General features: G+C 41.1%; 1 protein-coding gene across 6 annotated transcripts in view; it reads left to right on the forward strand.

Moving 5' to 3' along the window:
- The window catches only part of LOC117207430, a 132,679-nt gene that overhangs the window by 50,500 nt on the left and 57,576 nt on the right, over positions 1-24,603 (forward strand). For all 6 annotated transcript variants that reach the window (XM_033447662.1, XM_033447664.1, XM_033447660.1 and 3 more), the window contains exons 7-10: positions 4,352-4,606; positions 18,568-18,819; positions 22,804-23,123; positions 23,747-24,305. In XM_033447662.1, coding sequence (XP_033303553.1) covers positions 4,352-4,606; positions 18,568-18,819; positions 22,804-23,123; positions 23,747-24,305 — 1,386 coding nt within the window. The remainder of the gene's footprint in view (positions 1-4,351; positions 4,607-18,567; positions 18,820-22,803; positions 23,124-23,746; positions 24,306-24,603) is intronic.

The following is a 24,603-nucleotide window of genomic DNA, read 5'->3' on the forward strand; positions in this document are numbered from 1 at the left end:
AATAGACGCGTCTCGAATAAACTAAACTTCTATAATACGTCAATCTGTTGGAGATCGTATGAAGAGCCGCGCGTCTTCGATGATCTCGTTCGAAACCACTAGCTTTTCCACGGTTGATGGGTGTGTACTTTCCCGGCTATAGAAATCGAAGTTAACCGACACCGGCTAGAAAATCGAATCCAGCGATCGAAACAAATTAGTGGTCTTTTTCTCTTTTGGCTTTCACGCAATTTTCACTCGAAGAGACGAGGCAGGTGTGTCTCTCCGTGAACGCCTCGATTCGAATTTCCTGCCGTGGTCTTTCTCCGCAGTTCAATACCCGAACACCGTCTTAACCGCGAAACGCCAATTATGTTTTATCTAAACGTCGATCTTCAATATCAGATAAGACCGAGCCTCTTCCGCAGGCATTGTTCTCGCGCGGACGAGACCGAGTCGCCGGGAAAAACTCACCGACGAGCCGACGAGCCAGTCGAAAGCAACACGGTCCGCACCGCGGACAGATAAAGTGGAACAATCGCGCGTAATCGTACGCAATCTATGGGAGAAAGTGGGCTAATGCGAGCTGCGGATAGACTCGGGACCCGCAACGTCTTTGTTCTCTGCTGATTCCAGCTACTTCGCTTCGCAGGAGACAAAGATCGTATAGTCGCTGGAACAGATACAGTAGGTGTGAACGAAGTTCGATCGAACTGGTAGTAGTAGCAGCGTTATCTGTGCGCTTGAACTCTAAAATTTCATTGATTCGATGATTCTAATACCCGTTTGCTGGTCTAACATTTTCTTTGCCGATCCGAGCTTAAAGCTGTGTGCGTATTCGACGACGCGACTTCAGTACGACTTTCTTGTTCTTAAAAGAGGAAGAAACTGAACTCTTGATTAATGCGAGCGAAAGCGACAAATTGTCGTCAGCGTGCGTATAGCCTAAATACGTTCGTAACGAGTACGTGGAACGAGTCGATACATTTCGTTCAAGATGACTCGTTCGATCAAAGTACTGGAAAGGATGGCTTAAAAGATACGACTTTGAAATACTTTGCTTATTGCGAGTTTCGTGATGTACACGTGTCAAGATAAATGAAGAAGCTGCGTCGATCGTTGCTGTTGAAGATTGCGTAAATTTTCAGTAAGTATTCGTGTTAGATGGGAAAGTGGATAGCTTCGTCAGACTCGATGATGTTTTTTTTTATTGTTTCGGCTAGCACGAACTTGTGGCAGGTCGTTAAATTTTATAGTTATTAGCTTTGTTGCGAATATTTTGTTAGAAGAATTAGTACACGTGGATTTTCAATGGTGTCTGGCATTGGTTCGGACGAAATGGCGATGAAACGACTTTCCAAACCACTGTACGTTGCGTTGGCTGTTGGAAAAACGCGTATAATCGATTTGGCGGCGATACACGTGACAAGGAAAAGCACGAAATTTGCGATTCGCATCGCAATCAACCGACCGTTCTACCGGATTCTGTTCGTTGATGATTCATGCCGCGCGATTTTCCTTTTTCACAAAGGGGCAGATTAGATCGTTATCCTGGCGGATCTCTATATTTCTCTATTTTGCTGTGGTTGGAAATAAATCACTGTTCGGGTCATCGCGGCGCACAGCGAGCGCGGACACTCTACGCTTGGGTGCAAAGGTTAAGCACACGCGTACAAAAGAAAGCAGTTAAATGCCTTTATTGCTTCCGCGAAGCAAGTCAAGCATTTCGACGCAGTGCTCATTACGCTTCCACTGGTGGCTTGCGAGAGAACGTCTCTCGTTCCTCTGTGAAAATCTCCGTTCGTTCTCTCTACGCTGTATAACCAGCCCAATGTATTTGATTACACGTAACAAGAAACTAGATGCAACGACAGGGTAACGTGAAATTTCATTGCAACGGATTATCGTGATACGCGCTGCTCTGTCGAAGGTCGATAGAAAGCTTCCACGTAGATACATATGGCGCGTGTTATATAAAACATTTTTCAATTTTATTGGCGCTGCAACGAGACACGACGATTGTCGTGATTAATATTCTTCTAGGATATTTACCGTAAAAATATATTTGGCAAAAAATTAGTATACAGTCTGAATAACCATTTCGAGCGCGTAGGTATGAAATATCGAAATTTATTGACAGATGCGTATGTGTAAGACGATGCAAACTAGTTGTTTTAATCGATCGACTCGCGAGGTGTGATCCCGCGCGTAAAACTCGAAACAGAGGGATCGTATTCCGTAAAATATCGCGTACGGGATAACGGCATACTCGACGATGTAAAGCAGACACACGGCTAATTTGAAGAAAAACACCGGGTTAATTATGTGCAAAGGACGATTATTCACGGAATAAGAAAGTAGAGTGGAAGGCAAAAAGGAAACGAGGACCGTGCGCGGCTGTTCTTATCGCTAATTTAAATCCCGCCGTGGGCAGGAAAATCATAATCCTACTTTATACTTCCTTCGCAGTGGGAATATCATGGTCGAACGATGATCCGCGCGCAGGAAACTCGCCGCGTTGTATTTCTGCGGGCATCGTATCGCTTTCCTTCTCGTGCTGCACCGCCTATTCGGCGTGATTCGTTCCTTTTTTTCGCTGCGAGCCTCGAATTGATGAATTTCACCTGGTCAGGCGTTCGTAGAAAGGAGGAAACCGAAGACAGGACTGAAAAGCGAGAAAGTGTGGCTGTCTGCATTGGGCCGCGACGAGCTTCGTATCACTTCAGCTGCATATCGGAAGTGCTATATTTGTACTTACGCTTATTACGGTATAATTGACAGATGAAATACCTGTTTGAATTTGATGCTCGATTAAATTTAGACGAGAAAGTTGCGAATAGTCGCTGTCACTCAACACGTACTTAATCATTTTGCCAACAAAAACGTCAACAGCTGTTGTCGTGGAATGCAATGTTAAAGGAAATGGTCCGTTAAGTTTCATACTCGTAATCTTCAGATTAGACAAATTGTAAATGAGATAATTATAGCTTTAGGACGCAGAACTATATCTTGTCACGATTCTAACGACTTTAGGATAGTTGAAATTTTGGCGTTTACTGATCTATCTGCGGGCATTCGATATCGATACATTAGACTCGAATCGTAAAACGAATTCTAGTACTCAGCGTTGCTCTATATTTACCATCGTATGATCTACGAATCAGTTGGACACGTTAATATGGCTGATTTCGAGTTGCTCAGTATCGGATTGTGATCTAGTCCATAGCGTAAACCACGACAGGTCAATTAGATCTAGATTGTGAGATCTATCACGGACTATAGATCGCTCAATTAGCTGTAAATATTCTTCGGTTTCACGAATCTTGAGTTTTATGGTTCGAACTTGTGAAACCCAGCAAAGATCACCACAGAGCCGCGAGTCGTTGAGCCATCCTTGAATCACTCGAGCACCACCTAACCGCGAAGGACCTTGAGGTCGTGGAACTTGCTAGGGATTTCTTGAGATGGTGTAAGACGTGGATTCCAATGATACAAGGCGGATCTCATGATCCAGGGGTCAGGCAGCTGGAAGTGTCACGACCCCGATGTGATCCGTAGCGAGTGTCACGACTACAGGGTTTGCGCAGTGTCCGATGACTCTGTGGTGGTTCGTGGCTAGATCCACAACTTCTGGGTCAGATGACTTGAAATCTGACATCGATGGTGTCAACTAGCGATATCCACGTTTCCTACAGCTGGCTTTGACGTACTCTGTACGAGACCTTGAGGATCGAGCTATCAAGGTTTCATGACCTCAGGGTGGCTCGTGATACGTTCGGTGATTCTGGGTCGGCAAAATAATTATTCAAAGTCGTTAATTTCTTCTTCCTTTTTTTTTTGTCGGCGATTTATCTGACCGGAATTTTAATGTACTGCTTTAATAGTGTTATTATGCAGCGCATGCTTGTAAATGCATGACTTAATCTACCAGTGGTCGGCGTGAAAGAAAACTTTCGGGAGATCGCCTCTGATAACGGTACTTGGTCGAAACGCAATTTAAAGCCCATAAATCGATCTTCGCGTGGGCTTCCGGGTACTTTCGAATATTCGTATACTTAATAACCATACATTTCGCTGTTCACTTAACACGCTTTCCAATCCTGAAGATGATACTAATTTCGATACTTAACATTAGCTGATTTATGTACTCGTTGGTGGTTGTCATTAGTAGCTTGAAATTTAACGTGGAACGATAGCATTTGAATCATATTACAGCCACTGACACCTTCTATGGTATTTTTACTGTATCATACACGAAACACTTGCATTCTATTCGTGCAAAATTTACCCCATCGTTTATAACAATCACGGTATTTCTGAACGATAAACTTCTACATTTGGTAACCGTAGGATGAATCCTTTATGATTACAGGTACTCCAACGAGACATAGAAGCGCATGGTCGAATCGTCAGTTCGGTCGTTAAATTAGGAGATAAAGTTGTCAGTCAGCAGCAAGCACAGCAAAAGGAGCAGGAACAAGATCAAGAGGAGCAACGGGAACAACGGGAACCGCCACAAGCTTTACGAACAGCGAGATCTTTGGAACGCCGATGGCATTTGTTGTTTCTACGAGCTTTGGAATGGCAGTGTCACATCGAAACTCTTGTGTCTCGTATAAGCAGTAAGGTGAGTACATTCTTGTTTTTGCTAAATTTTATACTTTCGCGAATAATTGTCATAAAATAGACTAAGCGAATAACGAGTACTAAATTCATCTAAATCACAAATAAAGATTCACCGATGCCGACTATTAACCGCGCTACTTCTATTCAAATCAAATACAACGAACAGTACACCTGTTCGAGATTTATCACTCGGAATTATTGTACGAAACGGCAATTTGTTTTCCATACTCGCTGAAGTGAGCTAACTAACGTTACCAACATTCCTGATAAGTCCATTCACAATGGCAACTGATTAGAATTACAAAAACAGATGTCAGGGGAAACGGTCTCGTGAAACGATCTGTTAGAAGAGCAAGCTTCAAATTAGAAACTCTAGCACAAAAGGAGATAATTTGCATTAAGTGTAACTACACTCATTTACCTCCATGTTAAAGGAGAATTCTTAGCTTGGGAACTGAAAAAGAAATACATAGTTCGGACATGTTTGTATTAACCCTTAGTATACCAAAGTGGGATGATGGATGATTTTTCCAAGAGTTCTTTGCCAGATCACACTTTTCGTATTAATTTAACGTATTAATTTCGTATTAATTTAACGTTAAAACGGACAAGGATATCATCGATAATGAAATTTTATCTGAGATACGGTTTCTAAAAAGTATTCTAATTATTTATTAATTAGCTTTTAATTAAGTCGGTGTATTAAATTTTGTAGCATTTAGTAGTACTTTCACGCGACTGCAAGAACTTGATTCGAATTAATCGTCATTCAAGCGAATTTTATCACTGGCTCAATATCAGAACGTATCATCAAAGTTTCTCCAAAGATCAGTATGCTTCATGATCTTCGATCTTTTCACCGTATTTATCGAGGAATTTGCGTATTCACGGTGCACGCGATTGAGAACGTTTTAGTTAAACGTTATCCTGTTCGACTTTTGTGCGTGTGCCGGGTTAATGGAATGTTGCACGTTTTCATTACGCGCACGTTTACATGCGCTCTGGGTAACTTAATTATTGACAGGGATTTATGGGTTAAGAGGATGACGTCTTTGATGTGATTATTAAGCGTACGGTGCTTTTAGTTTATTAACTTCTTCTCTTTAATTTAGAGATTCGAAAACATAAAACTACAATTTTTTCAGCTGCCAACCGTATCTCCATTTTGAGTAAAAGTTATATATTAACAAAATTCTTCTTACAAGAAATTTAATGATATTGTGTTATAGTTAGGGTATATAATTATGCAACAAACCTGTCTTTTCAGAGGCAGGTTATCTTAGCAGTTTAATAAAACCACGCTATATAACCGGAAACTTTCAACAACTGTACAGATGGAAGTGATTTTTGCACTGTTAACCGAATTATCGAGTTGCGAATTATCTCGACATTGACGTGATTCTTTTTTAGCTATAAAATTCTCACATTTCCGTAAACATTTTTTCTACCTCTATATTCATATTCTACAAACACAGACGTGTAAAAAGTAAGCAATAAAAGAAGACACGCTAATTGTACGGAACTATATTACTAGTTTCTCGTAGTGCTATCAAGGATTTCTCAGCCAGGAATTTCTCTACTTTTGTTATTAGCCTTTTAGTAGCAGCGTAAAACCCGTGCCACCCAGTGGAACGAGTGTCCACGTGAAAGAACAAATGAATGCACGCCGTTAAAAAGATTTCACGATGTTCGGTGTTGTCGGTTTGGCCATTAACTCGCGATCGCGTAGCGAATGCGTTCCTCTTCATGCTCGTTCATTCTCTCGAAACCACGTGAAAGTTCGTCCAGCCAGCGTTGACCGTAAAAATTTATTAATTCTACAGTACGATGCGAAGAATCAGATGCTTTTATTTCTCTACCGTCCGTCCCTCATATTTCCCCTCCCCCCCTTGTTTTTGCTTCTTTTCGTTTTAAACGTCGAACGATCTTCAATTTATACCAAAGAGGCTTGTTTCAATGGATACTTTGCGACTATTATCACGAGTTTAGGTATCTCCGATGATCCTCGTTAAGCGAGTATTTCGTATTTATTTTTACGATTATCGAGTGTACGGTTGAAATCTTCGACGAGTTTCTTAGATCGCTTTGTATGTTAACGAGATGATTGGCTCTCGCGAAGGTTCCGTAATTTTAGTGCAACGAGGAAGTCTGCTTGCCTCTATGTAGGAGGCTTGTAAGTGAATATGATAATACCTCGAGTGTTCGCCGAACAGTCTTACTAGTGGGTGTTTGCGAATGAGATGAGATTTGTGCGGCTTGAAGCGTGTCTTGTTCAACGTGATTAACAGGCAGCGAGAAATTACAGTTGGTTTTTGCGTCTCCTATTATACAACAATTTTTCAGATTGCACGCCAATGTATTTTCTATCGAATATTCTATTAATACTTGTATGTATGTGTAACGAATAATTCGCATTCTCTTAATACTTTCACGAATCATTAAGAAACGAGATCAAATTTTATTTTATGATACTAAATATGTAATTACACGATCGACGCTAGAATACCATTATTCTATAATTACGTCGTTTATAAGAAACGCCAGTTTATCTGAATCGCAGCACGGGACAGGCAAAGCGTATCATCGACCTGTATCGAGAATCGGGCCGATCGTACACAGCCTCGTAAGCAAGCAGGAAGCACGAGAACGTTGTGTCCCTGTTTTTACGGCCTCCACGAAACCTACATCCTCCGAGATAGAGCTAGTCCGCACTAAATTTATAATCGAATAAAAAGTGTCAGCTTAACCAGGGAAATCGTTAATTATTAGGACGAATTGCATCCGGGGAGAGCACATACGATAAATCGACCGATTGCGACTACGTTCTTACTCTCTGTTCCCGTCCTTTTCCTATTTTTCTCTGCCTTTTTTACTTTTTCTTTTTCGGGCAAATTTATCCGTGTCGAACGAACGCTCGAAGCAACCGGCCATTCATATCGGCCGAACGTGTTTGCACGGTAAAGCGATCCCGCGCATAAAGTTCGATTAACGCGAGCAATCAGCCTGGCGCGTGTATACAAAGGCCCGGTTTCACTCGCGCTCATAGACCGTGCTAGATGCAACGTGTGTCCGCCTAAAACTTTCACGCGAGGCGTACCGACGCGGCAAGGCTTTCCGGTCTGTCCTGAATTTGGATTTTTCACGCCTTCCTCCGCGCTGATTCTGCTCGTTTCGCGCTGTGTCGCTTCGTTCGCTTTCAGAAAGAACAAGCACAGTGTAGGCTAACGCAGGGTTGCTCGATTAATTCGTCTTGTCAAGATCGAATTCGAAGATGACGGAGTTCGAACGATTCGAATAATATCGCTATGTTTTCATTAGCCGGAAACACTTCGAAAATGTGCTTCTCCTTTTGTATCTCGATGAAAAGCTCGTTGTCAGATCGTAGTAGCCAAGAGGGTCGCGGTAAGTGCCACTAAGTGCCTTCTTCGGTGAAGGAGACAAGAAAAACACGTTTGCCAGCATGTCGAAGGATCACACGCGTCAAGTTCCCGAAGAGAAACCGTGGCTGCGAGGAAGAAGGGGGTTGGCCACGATTTTTTTTTCTATACGCGAAGCAGCACAACGTTACACGCTTGGTAAAAGGAAACCTCGCGTTGGATGATTTTTACTTTCGTCTGCCTTCGAGTGAAACGTGACATCAGCCTCCGTTTTCATTGATGAACACGAAGGCTACGTTGAATGCTATGGCGTGTTGATAGTACGTTGCACGTAAGAGCGAAGCAACGTAATTTGCACGCGCCTCGGTGCCGCTCGAGTAGTCGATCCAAGTTTAATCGTTAGGTAATTGGCCATGCTCAAAGAGTTAATGGTTGATCCACTGCAAGGAATTAGCCAAGCTATCCAACGATTTGTTGATTCATTTTTAATCAAGAGATTTCTCCGAGCCTCCACGGTGGTTTTATTTTTCTGTTTCATCGGGCCGAGGCGGCAGATTTCGTGGCTGACGGCGATCGCGTAGAAAATTACCTCATTTCGTGGGATGCTTAACGACTCGTGCGATGATACTCGCGGGGTGCGCATGAAAGTGGAATATTTAGCGGCAAGTTTCACTGTGGAGCACGAGATGCCACGGTGATATATATCCGCGTGGCGATTACCACGAAGCACGTGAAACTTGTACGCGCGAATTTACGGAAGAGTGTGAAATTCGATCGCAAACGAAAAATCGGATATTATAGTAAATGTCGTAGTAGGAACGAGTGACAGAGACTGTGATAGATCGGTCGAATTATGTTGGGAAGCAGATCGTGGTGCGGAAAATTGAGTTATTATTATCTGCAGAGTATTTTTCCCCTCATTCATTTCCAATTTTCATTATCCCATCGTTTCTCATAGATACTGTTGTCGTTGATGGATACTGTTAAAATAAGAAACACGATAGGAAACGAAATATTTCAAAAGATGGAAAGCCGTAATTTTCATTTGATTAACTGCTCGCACGGTAGACTCGCTCTTGTTTCAAGGAAACTCGACGACTAAAGTAATAAGTAATATTTAAGCCCGGTAAAAGCGGTAAAAGTGAAATGAAATACTTTGAATTGCGGAAAGATCGCATTTCCTGGAACATAAGTCTTCCCAGACAGCGTGCGCTGCTAGGGATCTTTTTAGAAATGGTATCGCCACGATTTCATCGCTGAACTTGGTGACTCACCGTTCGAAATATCGACTCAACGTTACGATATCATTGAAAAAACGCGAGTCTCGCCGATATGGCTAACATCACGTACTCGCCGATTCTTTGGAAACATTTATCCTTTTCGGAGTTGTTTCGTCTCTCGAGAAGAGCGGAGAGAAGCGATATAACTGGTCGAACTTGTCCCACGCGCCATAATCGCGTAAAATATTCCTATTAATCGATGTTGGCGCTCCAAGTGACCATAAATCGTCGTTTTCTCCGTAGGACAATTTTCACTTACGGAAATCGATGTCGAACTTGGTGTTAACACGTAGCGAACCACTCGTGTAGAGAATTAACGGAGTAAATGAAACATAAACAATCTTTCGGATGTAGGTCTCAATTTAGATCTTGTAAGAGATTTAAGATATTACATTTATTTTCGGTTCTAGTATAGTATCCGGACTGCGAAATATTCCGCTAGCATGACAGTTTTTAGGGGTTTTTGAGGTCTTCGAAGCCGAAAATGAGGTTCGTTTCATATGCAAATAAGGCGTGACAAATTTCGGTCAACCGTTAACGTATGACGTCTCCATGGACGTTGACGACACCTTTTTTTCTTAAATTTCGAACTCTTAAACTACTGTGCGGCTTACTCTGTACGCATTTGAATCGCGAGGATTGAGTCAAATTTGGGTCATTTTTTATGTTGCGGCCGGTTAGACCGCGATCATACAGTGAACGGTAGGCTGCAAAATTAGCATTTGGAGCATTGGCATTGGTTGTGTCATCGCTTGTTTTGCCGCTTACCGCTTATCGCTCTTTGTACGATCACGGTCTTGCGCGGATTTCTAAAGTTATGACCCTTGTCGGCCAAATGTTCGTAAGAACGAATTGTTAGAACTGTTCATTTCCGTGAAAGTGACCCTCTTTCTCGGCTTCAGCGACCCAAAATACACGCGGAAAGATACATTGAGAAGAAAAATACTGCCGGATACTATACTAAACATCTTCACGAATTAATTAATATTCCATCGTCTTTTGTTATTTTCTTGGTTCGCCGTAACAATTCGCGGAAGTACAACTCGGTTCCGTGAAAGTGATAGAGCCACGTGCTCGCTATGAATGTAGCAATATCACGTGACACGCGGGGTCGAGTTCCGTTTCTCGTTTCTCGTTTTGCATACATTTTTGATTGCTTGTCGCGTGACCAGGACTGATATTCCCAAGGAACCGGGCTAGGCCGCGATAACTCAGCCTCGACCGGTCGATTTGAATGAACGTGTTTTCGTGTTCCCGAATGATTTGCACGCCAGTTGATCAAGTAATTTACAGGACACCCATAAATCCTTACCTGCTTGCGTTTATTTAACGTTGATGTCAACCGCGTAACTCGTTCGCTCGGTCGAAGAGGAAAGCGTGCGAACAGACGGCAGGACATCTTCTCTTCGGTCGGATGCTAGCGGCTCACTTGCGTGACATCGTCGAAAGTCCTCGATCCGTTGTCTCTTGATAATTATCTTACCGGATCGTATTCTAATTAATTAGCTATTTTTACTCTATCGCACTTTGAACGTTCGTTTTTTGGCAACGAGTTTTCGTACAAGTTTCGTAGATTTTAATAGCACAATTTACGAGTTTAGACGTAGTACGCACCGAGCAATAAAATTCATCCGACATGAAATTCGATCCATGTTTCGATTTCGAGTGTATCTCGTGTCGGACTTTTCGTTCTTCCCAAGACGAATGGAAAGTCCATGCGAGGGTCGCATAATGGAGCATATCTACTCATGTGTGTCCGCATATATTTCACCTTTCCAAGGGAAATACGGGGATATTAAATTGCAGCGTTTAAGCATCGCGTGGTTACTTATTTGCAAGTCTAACGATCGCTACTATGGCCATTTCTGTATTATCGTTTATGCGCCATAATCGCCAACGGACATCGTTTCTATTTTTTCCCCCTTTCTTTCCTTTATACAAATGTTTGTGTACGCGAGGATATTCGAGTCCTGATTCTGCGAGAACTGTGTTGCGTATTTTATACCGCCTGTACGGATCTCGCAGTCCTGTTCCGTATTTTTGGATTAACTTTCTACCTCTTTCCCGCTTCTGTTTTTCTCTACGTTCTCGCATACACTCGGTAGAAAATGCACTCACGCACTCGAAATTGTTTACGACCACTTGCTAACCCGTAAACGTAGAGTAGTAAAGATAATTAAACGTTACTATACGTGGATTACAGCAAACTGTAACTTACTTGGAGAGACTATATTTTGCACCGTGTTTTTATCCGAAACCTGTTTTATTGGAGCGGATAATTATTTTTCTAATAACGCGCCTATCGTTAGATACGATTTCTTAAAATTACTTTTCATCTGTTTCGTGCTACTTAGTCGCGCTTTTTGATAGATAAAAGCACCAGCAAAGCTTTCTTTCTGCGAGTATCAAAAATTGGAAGTACCTTTTACAAAATCAATTCAGTTGACGCTACTTTTGTTAATATACATACACATACGTCTATTTTTATTACATCGATTTAGTCATAAAATAATTATCACAGGTCGATATTTTGAGCATTAAAAAATTAACCGTTTTGTTTTTTACTAAAACATTCGATTCTATAGTTCCAATGTGAAACTATCGAAATCCTTAAAATATCTAGTAAGCAGTAAAGAATTTTTCATTCATTGTCAGTCGTCAACTCTTTTACGACTCTTCAAAGGGACATTTTTATTACGAAGCTAACGTCTTCGCGTAAAGCTCGAGAATTTCGTAGAAAAGGAAAGGGACAGGTGGACGTTTCGTTATATCTTTGGCGTACAACAATTTCTCACCAGTCGTCGATGAATTAAAATACCGAAAGTTGGCCTCGTCTTATATCGTAATGGCACAAACCTGGCATAGCTGGCGCAAATGTTTATACGTCAGGTAGTAACGCAGGTGTAACCTGCGAATTTTTCTCAATGACCGCACTGTGCATTATGAGACTTCCTAGGGTGAACGATCGTTTTTCAACGGTTTGGTTCACGTCTGATTCAGTAGGTAATCGTGACGGGTAAAGAGAAGAAGTATTCTAACATGTTCGATTAATGACAGCTCGAGTTTGCCCGTGTCTAACGACATCGTTTCGCGTGTCTCGTTCTCATACGTTTATAGCGGCTATAAATAAGCGGCACAGTCGAATCAACCGGCTAGAAGAACATCTTTGTCGGTGAAAAAGTCGTATTTCTCGGGTTAATGCCATTTAACTCGAAGTAAATGGAAGAAAAATCGAAAGGATTACGGGGCAATTACATTTTTGAACAGAATCCATAGTTTTAATTAAAATCGACCAATGGAAAGTGAAATTTCTATCGATTACAACTTTTAGAAAGTCATATATTGTTCCTTGTTTCTTACTTATTAGATTACTTCAATATCTCGCTTCAGAAATTTCTCTTTACAACTCTGTTTCTCTCTACGACTATTTCATATTATATCTATACACGGTAAAAATCCAAATATTCTTACGAACGAATATGGATAGATAAATTGACGTTCGTTTGCGTCCGTTTCGTAATCATCGAGAATTTTTTACTTCCATCTGCCTGTTGAGAAAACACCGTGCCGCGAATACAAGGAAGAACAGTTTCTAAAAAGAACGCAGCCATTTTTCTCGGTGGAGGTTTCGCTGATGTGCAAAGTGCCCAAGCGAGTTACCGTTTATCTCTGTTGGTTGATCTTTTGACACGCATAGTGCCGTGTCCCTTTCTCGGGGAAACGCTGGCTTGAAAAGGCGAAAGTGGTGGTTCTAAATAGCGACGAACAAGGTGTAGTTCATGGCCGGACCGTACCGTGGCCATTCGACGCAAATTTATTCAAGCAATGACGCGTCGCACGCTGCGAGACGAAACTTTGCGAAACGCTCGTGTCTCGGTTCTCTTAATGTTTCCCTCGGAAACGTTCATAAACTCAAACTTAAACGAAACGTTCAATGATAGATGTTGGATATTAGGCTTGATGTAGGATATTAATCGTCATCGGACACAGAGTAGATTTCGCGTAGAATATAACGTTGCTGGAAAAGAAGAAAAAGGCTATCGGTCCCTACCAACCGGAAGTATTGATTAATCAAGTCATCCACGAGAGTTGACCATAAAAGGATAGTAGAATAACTGTATACTTTCTAACGTAAAATTTATTGTCTTATTCATATTCATCTTCTTTGTATATATACCAACGCATATACCTTTCTACTAAAAAGCGTATTATATTTCAACAGTTTGTAATGGTTTCCTAAAATCTTTTATTCTATCTATTCTGTCCTTAACTTTGAGACATTTGAAGACCTGTCTATTCGACAAGTTTCCTTCAACACTTATATCTGAATTATACTTAGGTATATAAACACCCAATTATTCCTAATAATATTTTCCATTCTTTCGAAGGTTAACAACATGGAACTTTCCATTCTTAAACCTTTGTAATTTCCTATAATCTTTACTGTAGGTAGAGAACGAAGCGGCCAGACGCGCAATATTTTGCAATTCGTTTCCCTAAGATTCGTCGAGTGTCACTTGAAATAGACAACACTAGGCCGCGGATGTTTATGCAAATCCATATTTTTAACAAGCAAGAACTTGTTGTACCCATTAAATAATATTTCAGCGAGTACCATACTTTGAATATTTGATGTACTTTTACATATCGTGTACGTCCTGCGTATTTTTCCATAAACATCCGTAGTTTCGCTGTTATCGATCCCAAGCATATTGTTTAGAAACATGAAATTTTGCAGATAATTATTAAGAATGGGATATGCCTGAGACTTACGAGTGTACCCTACTCCTAGACAGTATACACTGTACTCCTAATAAGCCAGAGGGACCATCGCTTTTATTACAGAGAAACGTCACTAAGACACGTTTCAATTCCTCCTAGCATCTCGCTTTTCCTGCGTTATCCCTCAGTTAATACACGTGGAACCGGGGAGGGGGGATGTTCATTACATCCAAGTTACGGTCAGGTATCCCAGTCCCGAAACGCCTTCGGGTAGCTCGTATCAACAGGTCGCCCCGGTAACGATCGTTGATCGACTCGACATTCCTGTCAGTCTTCTACGAAGCACGCTACAGCGAAGATGGCCCTCTGTCCATCGCAGGTAATTAGTTTGGATATTAGTTAGATATTCAGTCAAGTTCGATACGCGGATCAAAGACCCTCTGACATTTGGCGCCCGTCACCCGGTGCAAAACCGTGACTAGCCAGTCGAAATAAGAGCGAATGATTTACTTTTCCTCGTGCTCAACACCTTTGAATCGGCCGTTCTGGCCCGTTGATCCTGCTGAACTTTATTACGTATTTACGGGCGCAGCTAGCTAGTCGATTGCGAACGATTCTGAGAAACACGAAGGCGAAAGAATTGCGTAAGTGCGTGGATTATTAACGAGTCGATTTTTACTTGTTTACTTTGGATCTGGTAAGGTTTGCTTGCCAAGTGTCAGTGATAAATTTCTGATATTTCTTGGAATGTATGGAATTCTTTGGCGAATGATCGAAGAGTCTCGAAGTAAATCTAAAAGGTTGCAGAGGATTGATCGAGCGACTAAGAAATTCGATTTTAATTGTATACCCCGGATCTCAAAGATGCGTTAGGTAAAGATTTTGTGAAATTTCGTACAGTGTGTGTTCCTGTTTCGAATAGTTGAAGTGAAAGCAACGTAGCGTTTTCAAGGCTTTGAAGTCGAAAAGATTCTGCTGCAATCGCAGATTTCTTCTCCGCGTTTAGCAAATTAACTATAAGTGTATATATTTCTCCTTGGTAACACTAAATTTCTAATTATAAGATTTCTTATACAGTGTACATTCCTTTCGTAAATAGTTAGAATAGAAGTGAAAGTAACGAAGAGTTTTGAAGGATTCTCAAAGATTCTAGAAATTGCAAATTGCTTAAATGTCTGATCACATTCTTTTTCCTGCCGTTCAGCTAACTAAATTCTCAACATTTCATGGTAAATATTTGTTTATTTTTTTTTAAATCACGCGCTACTCTCGCAAGTTGTGTTTGGAAAGAAAGTAAGGATAATATAAAGACTCAAAAGGGGTCACTGTGATTCAAGCATAACTGTCGGTTGCCCAAAAATCAGACAAGCTCTGGCGGTCGTTGATTAACGGTTGTGGCTTTTCTCGGCCTTTGTTACGGAAGAATTGTACGAGTAAGAAGATGCGTGCATTCTCGGCTTTCTCTTCTGCCCAGGACAGCTTTTTCGTTTATTTTTTCATTGCGGTTTCTAGTAAGTTCCAAGTAACGCGGAGCGAGTTCCTAGCCGACAGTTGTGAATCTGCTTCTCTACCCGTTTTTTGTTTTCCTCGATTACCAGTACCCGTGGAAAACTTCCCTAGTTATCCGCTTTCCTCTTAGTACCGATATTTTACTGTATTAGGTTATTTTTCAATTGAAAGAATCGGAAATACAAAACCCGATAATTTTATTACAAATCTAATTCGATCTGCGCCTGTTCGATCTTGCGGTGAGTTTCTTTATCGCAGAATTTTTCGTGCAGTGGGAATAATATTTAAGAAGTTATTTATTAAATCGATATTCCTGCTATACTTATTTTATATGTAGTTAAAACATTGTAAAAATCATTGTTTATTGTCAAAGATGTGCTATTCGTTATCGTTTAGTTCAATTAAAACTATCGCTAGATAGTTTGTTTTCTAAACTATCAGAGGCTCCTGCGCCAGAACGAAAAAGAACCGAGAAAAATTCCGATTATTTTGTATATTTATTCTTGTCGGAGATTAGATTTGCTAGCAGCTTATCTGTTGAGAGAAATGGAATCTAACAAGTTTTTATCATTAAAAATATGTATATGTAATTAATAGCCAGCGTTTGAAACTTAATTAACCGTGCATGTACATTAAAAATTTCATTGTTGCTACATTTGCTAAATTTTACTTACAAGTGGCTAATTGTAAATTGAAATTTGGATATTTCTATAACATAATTTCCTTTCATTAACGTTAGAAATGCTTTCGACTGTTTAATGTCATTTTGTGTTTGGTATTAAGTTCGTTTGTTGAAAAGAATTCCTTTATCTAGACCGTAGAAAGTTAATAAATTAGATGAAAATTGCGTGGTCTTTTGTGAGCATCGCTCTGCTTAGAAACGATCTAACTAAGATGTAACGATTATTATCAGGATGTTTCACTGACACGCCTTTCACCCGGCTTTGACCAACAATTAAATCAATCCATTAAGAAGATCAAGTCGTAAAACGCGATTATTTACTCGTTGGCGAAACGTCTTGTTACAGCGTTCACATAAAAGTACCATTGGTCTAAAATCTTTCTATTTCTAAACATTCTATTTCTTTAATATTTCTTCGATAAAAAGAATCTTGAAATTTTACATACTATTATAGGCGATGATGTCACGATTATTCAAGATTATTAAAGAATAAAGTTCCACTGAATTGGACGTATTTCGAATCGTATATCGAAGACATAACAGATCTTATCGGGCACTTGCATTTATTTCTTTCTCTTATCAATCGTATACCGGAGATTATCTACTTACCACGTTTCCCGATATTTATACTACTAACTTACATTAGAAGACACTTTATCCTTCCATGTGCAATGTACACTGAACCACAAGAAAAAACTCGCGATATTCTTGCAATTTCTTTATTCTCCAATAAATTCCGTTTCATCGTTAATAAGAAATAAATTACAACTTTCACGTTGGAGATGATAAGAGTAGGCAAAGAAGAATGGTCCTTTAAACCCTCGATGGATAATTAACGCTAAGTAAGCCATGGCACACGCGAAATTGGAAATCAAGTTGAAACGCCTTGGGTCCGATTAACGCGTGCGTTTAATTGATACGAGAATAATATCTCGGTTCCCGAGGTGTACGGTTAATCCTATAAATCACCGGTGTCTAAATTTACTCGAACCACGGTGAAATCGACCATTAATTTTGCATTTATTCGTCGGCTGATACACACACGTTCTCTAGACTGTATCAGTCGCGTCCATCGAACGTCTTTCGTTAGTCACGTTGTGTCGCTTGGCCACGCTGCCAATGGCACAGCTCTTGCCAGTGAATGCCTTCAACGGTCGGGATAATCATTGATTTCGATGTGATTTCGATCTGTAATTAAAGGGGCTTCGCGTATTCGTAATCGTTTCCAGCCTTTCTGTATTGTTGAAAAGAAACTAATAATCGAGCCTCGCTACGACTACGCATTATGATTCGCGATTTTCACTTTCGTTTTTCGTTTAATAACAGCGTATGGATTTCTAGAGATTCTTGGGAATATATTATGGCTTAATATCGTGGAAAACGGGAACACATGCTAGAATTTTTCATTTGGAATTAATTTCGATCTAACATTTACATTTGAAATGTATGCAGAAGAAGAGAAAGAAAGCCGTGCAGATTTCATATTCAAAGTGCAAAAAAAGATTATTGATGCGAAAAATGCTAAATACACTATGGTGTGCGAGTGTGTCACCCTGACAGGAAACGTGTTAATTCGTATTGTCACACAACGCGAGACATCAGCGGAAATTTCTTTCGGCACGGGCGAGATTCGAAGGCTGATGGAAATTTTGGAGAGCAAAGAAGGAGGAAACGATGTTTTATACGAATTCACAGAAAACTCGAGTTGGATCGGCGCCAGCGTAAAATTAGTTTGAATCGAGGATAGGATAAAACCGTGGAAAAATTATTCCAAGCTTTGTGGATACACGTTTCTCGTCTAATTTTTGCCGCGCCCAGTTTCTCGTTGTCGTGGCTCTCTTTCACGATACTCGTCGACAAGAAATTACTGCTATAGAAATGGACATATTGTTCCTTTAGCCTCCTCTCTTTTATATTCGACGTTCCAGTGACTCTCTATTTCTTTTTTCTTTTCATTCTAGGTAAATACAGTGACAATAAAAAGGTAACGTTATATCAGAATCTATTCTCCACGATTATACCATCGAGCTATATTTGTAACAAAAAGTACGTCAATCAAAATTCAATCGCTATTCTAAGATTCAATTTTGTCGCGCAATCGTATAATACAATCTACGTATCCGTAGTCTCTGTACTTTGATCCGACAAAAACACAAACTCGCGAAACCAAAAGGAGGCTAAAAACTAAAATCACGAGACAGAGATTTAAACTACCCAATAATTCCCTCGAAGAGTCCATCCTCGAGTCCGACAAAGGATTCATAAACACGTGCGTGGTAGACAGACCGATTTACCTAGACATTTTGATAGAATCAGAGACTGGTACGTAACAGGCGTGGCGGACGAACGAAGATTATCAGATGAAGTGATTCGGCTGTTCGGCGTGTTTCAGAACTTGGTGGTTTACCACTGCAGTAGCGACAGCGACGAGGAGCCAGTCACGAAGCAGCCTCGACTCAGCCGTAGACACTCGCGAGGTTCTGGAAGGGAATCCCCGGGTCAGTCGGCTCGTTCGACGCGTTCGAAACGCCACAGAGCCACGAGATCGCGATACTACGAGGATCCAGCCACTAGCAGAGCGGACCTGTCCGATACCGACGCGTCTTCCGAGAATCGATCGATCAGCGACGGATCCTATTTCGAGGTGCGTACACAAAATCTATATATTTGTAATTATTTTCTTCTTGCAGCAAGAATATTTAGCGGGATATTCGCTGGTCGAGAACATACACTGTATAGAGGAGTCGTGAAACCGGTATGGCAACGTTTCCCAAACTGTTGCCGAAGAACAATGGAGCACGAGCCTTCGGGAGGAAGTTTGCTTGATTAGAGCGAGGTGACTGTTCGGTTGACGATCCATGGTGTATCGCACGTGTGCCTATGTGTTCGTGGATTCGTTAACGAAGATGAACCCGCGGATTAGCGGTGGATCCGGCTCGTTCGTCGCGAGTTGATTAGCCTTTGATTTACGCTCGAGAAAGTCTTTGATCCGTGGGCGATATACTTAGTGGTGTCTTTGTGGTGTTTCAGTGAAACTCGAATTGATTCGTGCGACGAATCGAGAAGAATATTTCAAGCATTAACGAAACGGTTCTCAGTGTAATTTTTCGTACTAGGGAATATCGATGCGAAGCTTAGCGGCTAAGATTTAAAAACGAAACAGTTCGAGTATTTTGCAGATGCTCGAGAATTTAAAAAATTGGAAATATTTGTCGAGCTAGGTTTCCTGTGCTTCGATATTGCATCGGCTTGGAAGACGTTACTGCGTGGTTATTCGAGGATGGACACCTGACTGTGGAAGTGAACTTGATCCTTATTAGCTAACGGCTATTGTTTCGTTTCGAGTACAAAAAACTATCTTGCATACTTGGTGCATGCGTTACGTCCGCGTATGATCGAATCGAATAAAATCCGGGGCACGTTCCATCCCGTTTCTTACTTGGAACTCTCAACTCATTTTCGCGCTGCAACTATATTCAACGATTTTAAACGATTTGAATGCACACGTGTTTCTCTATAGTGCTTCGAATATGATGTTCTGAAAAACATCGTAAGATAGGACTGGAGTATATCCGAATTAATAGAATCGTTATTCTTTATTTATTTCCAATCAAACGATCTTTTCCATACAAGAAAGTTGAATTATCCTCAAAAGAGAAAACTCCAGCTTTCGCGTTAATTATTATTCGAACGTCACCTCAGTCGGTTCCAGAATTAAAATCGGCAGATCTCGAAGAATAATTCCAATTGTCTCATACTCGGAAACGTATTAACTTCATTTCCACTCTACAACGTAGCACTCGACTTTCCTTTTCTACGAATCATTATCCTCCTTCCCAGTCATTTTCTAACACTCTCTGTCTTATAATCCGTTGTCTGGAACTATGAAACATCTCTCTAAGACCATCGAATAGCTTAGATCTACGAGACGGCGGATACCTGAATATGGAGATGAGCCTGATCCTTATTAGCAGCTATTGTCTGGTTCCCAGAATAAAAGTGGTCGATGTCCCTCGTATACCTCAACTTGCACTCTGTGTGCAACTTCTGTCTCAATCTACCCCTTGTCTATTTCGAACATTCTATTTTGAACGTTCTCGTAATTTCAATTTTTGTACTCGTATCTTTCAGGTTTATCGGGGAAAGTTGGTGTAAAAACAAATGGATGATGTTTTTCTGGTGTGTGGATGGCATCACGAGTGCATCAAGCGTACACAGTGTAACGTTACTCGTCACACGTGCGTTACCAGTGTGAATGATCTATCGTTCGCGAGCTACGACACAACGTGATTATAGTGCGTGGCACGGGTTCAAGCGCGGTTCCACCGCGTTCCTTTCGTTGCGTCTCTTTGTTAGTCGATGAAATCAATTTGTAAGATTTATCTGGATGTTTCGAGTGAATTAATTGTTCCCTAGAGGTAGATAACTTTGTAGTTTTTTAACTGAGACTATATCTCTTTGTTGAAGTGATATAACAAAATTAAATGAATTAGTAAAGTTTCGTGTATATAAGTTCAACATTCTCTCTTTTTTTTGGCTGCTCTGCTAATTATATCGTTCCATTTTTTTGATAGCAGTTGAAACAAGCTCTTTTTGTACGCCTGGCAACACTATAGCTCGCAGAGTGGAACGCCGAACTTTTCGTTTTCGTGTACATTAATTAACACCCGAATCAAATCGAAGCGCGTCAAACTCACGACGATTTATCGCCTCGCATCGCTTCTTTAACTAGACCTTCCTCCATTGATTGACAGAGTCTCGTGACACGAAACTGGCACAGGTATCGTTAAAGTCCTCCGAATAATTCGAAGAAACTGTTCAGTGAGAAGTTTGTGGACGGTAAGAAGAGAGAACGGTATTTCTTTTTTTTCTCTTACGTTTCTTTTTTTCTCTTCTTCATTTTTTTCTCTCGAGGAAGCTCGAAAAGCGTTTCTTGTTCCAAACGCGTTACTCCGCGAGCGGAATGAGAACTCGACGAGAGAAAGTGCACGCGGGGCCTTTTACCTTTTGAAATATTCACGAGGCAAAATAAAATAAAATTGAAATTGACGAGTAATTACGCGTACGTGACGCCGAGGAACGTGCTTCCATTGCATCAACCCTCTTCTCGACTAATCAGAAACGAATGTACATATATATTTATTTTCTTTCGTTCGTTTCGAACATCTGCGTTTCCTACACAGAAGAAACCAGTTTCTTACCTGGTCGTTACATTGAACGTTATTACATTCCATTATTTTGTCACGTTACCGTGCCTGTCTTTATTTTCTTCGCTCGAACCAATGCAGTTGATCTTGAAAATATTTTTTGCTCGTTCAAACTAGTCCACCATTTCCCTGTTACCGGACATGTATCAAAAACGACTTGTACTTACCCCATATGTTTGCATCTGAAACAACTCGCATAGAGGAAAAGACAAGTACGAAGAGGCAAATCAGTTAACGAAGCGAATTACCTGTCTTATTTTCATAGTCACAGCAAGAACCTCGCCGTAGTGAAAATAGCTGTAACCTGAAATCTTAATGGCGTCGGCGTGTTTCTCGTTTTTCTTTGATCGATCGAAACGTTTTTGCCATTTCGTCAAATACGAATGGAATCGACCGACGAACGAAAGCGCGCATACGATCGGCCGAGGTAACGCGAGAAACACTTCGAAGCGTGAAATTTTCACGGTTGCATCACGTTCGATTTTATGGAGCACGAGAGAGAATCCGTTTTGTCGAGCAACAAATAATAATGACCGGAATGGCGTTCGCATACCGTCACTGAGTGTGTTAAGTGGAAAGAAATCTGCCGCGAAACGAGCACGTATATATGTGCCGCCATTATACAGCGGGCCGTACACACGCGTATTCGACACGTATGCGTTTTATTATGTTTCGATATGCTGATACGCGGAAGACATTTTTCGAAAACTTGTTGTAGGAAACGTGATCGAGGCGTCGGAAGGTTTATCTTCTGTTCCAAATATTTTAAAGCTTTTATCGATTCGCAGTAATTTATTACGGTATACTTATTACGAAAGAAAGGTAGATCTGTGCTGGATAATTATAAAATTTATTAGATTGATGTACAAATGAAAAAATGTAGGTTTAATTATGTAGGTTGCGTGATATTTATTATTTTCTTTATGTCTCAGAAAGAAAGGAAAAATTAATCGTTCGATATATATCTATCCGTACGATTACTCTCGAAAGTCGCCCTTCTCTCAAGCATAGGTAGAAACATTCTGTTCGTTTATTGCCGTGATATTTTGATGAGATCGGACAGTTGTTTGCGTTGTTGCGCGCCAGTTAGCGGCTTGATCGATAATTAACTCCTTATCGTAGAAAATTATCGTGATAATCTGCACGCGCCTCGCGCTCGGTCAGTCGCAGCGGTGTGATGTGAACGTACAGTTCTCACTGTCGATTATGTTTCCTTCGATATCGAACATTTCAAACACAACCTATTTTACTAAAAAAAAGTGTCTTTGCGACAACGCGGCATGGTCCGGATTAGCGCAATCTCACCGATTATCATAGTGCGATCTTGAAAAGTTTTGAATCTTAAAATGACCACGGAATTTCTCAACTGAAATAGTGAAAAACAGAAAAAAGAAGAAACGCTTCGTAACGTCTGATTTCAGGATGAATTATGTCCGGTTTATGTGATGGACACAAAGTCCGACGGAGTGGAAAATCTCCAAGAAGTTAATCGAATCGCGAGCACGTTAGGCGATCAGGGCGAAGAAGCTGACATCGAGGAAGGTGCGGTAAGCGAAGACGAAGAATACGACATGCCACCGACACCTGACACCGTACCGATGACAAATTCGACGGCCATCGAGGAGAGCTGCGACCAGATCGACGGCCAGCCAGGGAATTCTGAACAATCGAGCGGCAATTTAGCCGCTAACGAGCCAGTGAAACGTCGCAGAACGACTGAGGAGGTCGCCTCTTTTAACACGTAAGATCACCTTATCAGGATTTTATCGCGTGGGCGTGTACGCCTAATTGACGTGCACGAATACGTTAGTGCTGTATTCAGAGAGTTCGTGTTAATGTTTCGTTCGATCAACACGTTGGTATTTTTATTCATCTTCGTCGTTCACACTTGCTGATGTTTTGTAATCGGTATGGTAATTGGAGAAAACTTTTCGAAGAAGGTGTTTTATAGAGATGATGCGAAAGTAAATGTTCCCGAAGTTCCGTAAGAAACTGCGACGATAATGAAAAGTTTCGTTGCAAGGAAAATAACGGGTTGCAGAGGGTTAATCCAATGTATCTCTATGAAACACTCGGTAGTTACGAAATACGGTATTTTCAAAAAACACAGATCTACGTTATCAAAATTTACCTAGATACCACTTACTATCTCTAATTAATCACGATGTTCGAGTAAAATCATACAAATTTCAAAATACTGAAAATATTCGGAATAATCGAAGTACTCAAAGTTCGGAGTACTCGGAAGCAACCGAAATAAAGAATACGTAAAAAGTTAAGGCTTTTATTAAGCTTTTTAGACGATGAGAGTCCACGAGAGATAATCAGAATTTCACACCACTGATCCGTGTCGTTTCGCATTAGGTCCGACAGGAAATCGAAGAATTGCGCGACCTTCTACTTCCGCCACTTGGACACCGACTCTGAGCAGAACGAGGAGGCGGCGATCGTAGCGGAGGACTCGTCGGAGGAAGAGTGGACGTACACGTCATCGCGGGTGAATAACGTTACGACGGAGCAACGCAAGACCAACGTTCTGGTGCGTCTGGACTTCGGCGAGGGGCAGAGTCAACCACGAGCTAGCGAGGGAAACGCTAAAACGAGCGAAATGAAGCCCGTAAAAGAGACTTCCAACATGGAGGGTGTGAACGAGACTTCAAACGAAACCGACGCGTCTTCTCGCTGCGAGAAAGACAGTGACGACGAAACGAGAAACGACAAGACGAGCATCCAAAGGCTCATTAAGGAAGTAGAGAAATTAGTCGGAGAGGAAAGGCGCAACGGTGCAACGAAGACTTTCCCTCAGCTCATTCTCGATGATAAGGAGGGTATAACGAATAATCATCGCGCCAAATACGCGAGGATCAAGGAATGGCTGAAACTGAACTCTGTACGAAGCCACGACGGACGATCCACGTCGCAGGTAGGTTGTAATTATTGCTATTGTCATGGGGTGAATAGCTCGACGTTTGCCTTTTACGATCTTTTCTTTTGTTCGTTTATTTAACGCGAAGAAGATTATTTCGTGCTAATCGGAAGGCAACAAGGTCGTTCTTTGGAATTTAATGTAATTGAATTTAACGTAATTGGTTTTTCGTTGGGAATTGTCGATTCATGCACAATGTCCAAGCTTCCTCCGCTTTGCAAATTGAATATTTCGTAACAATGTGAAAGAATGGACACGTGATATCTCGATTCTTTGTCGTCGATGAGTTACTTAA

This window comes from Bombus bifarius, unplaced genomic scaffold, assembly GCF_011952205.1.
Source record: "Bombus bifarius isolate JDL3187 unplaced genomic scaffold, Bbif_JDL3187 scf7180000008030, whole genome shotgun sequence".
In the NCBI taxonomy this organism is placed as follows: domain Eukaryota; kingdom Metazoa; phylum Arthropoda; class Insecta; order Hymenoptera; family Apidae; genus Bombus; species Bombus bifarius.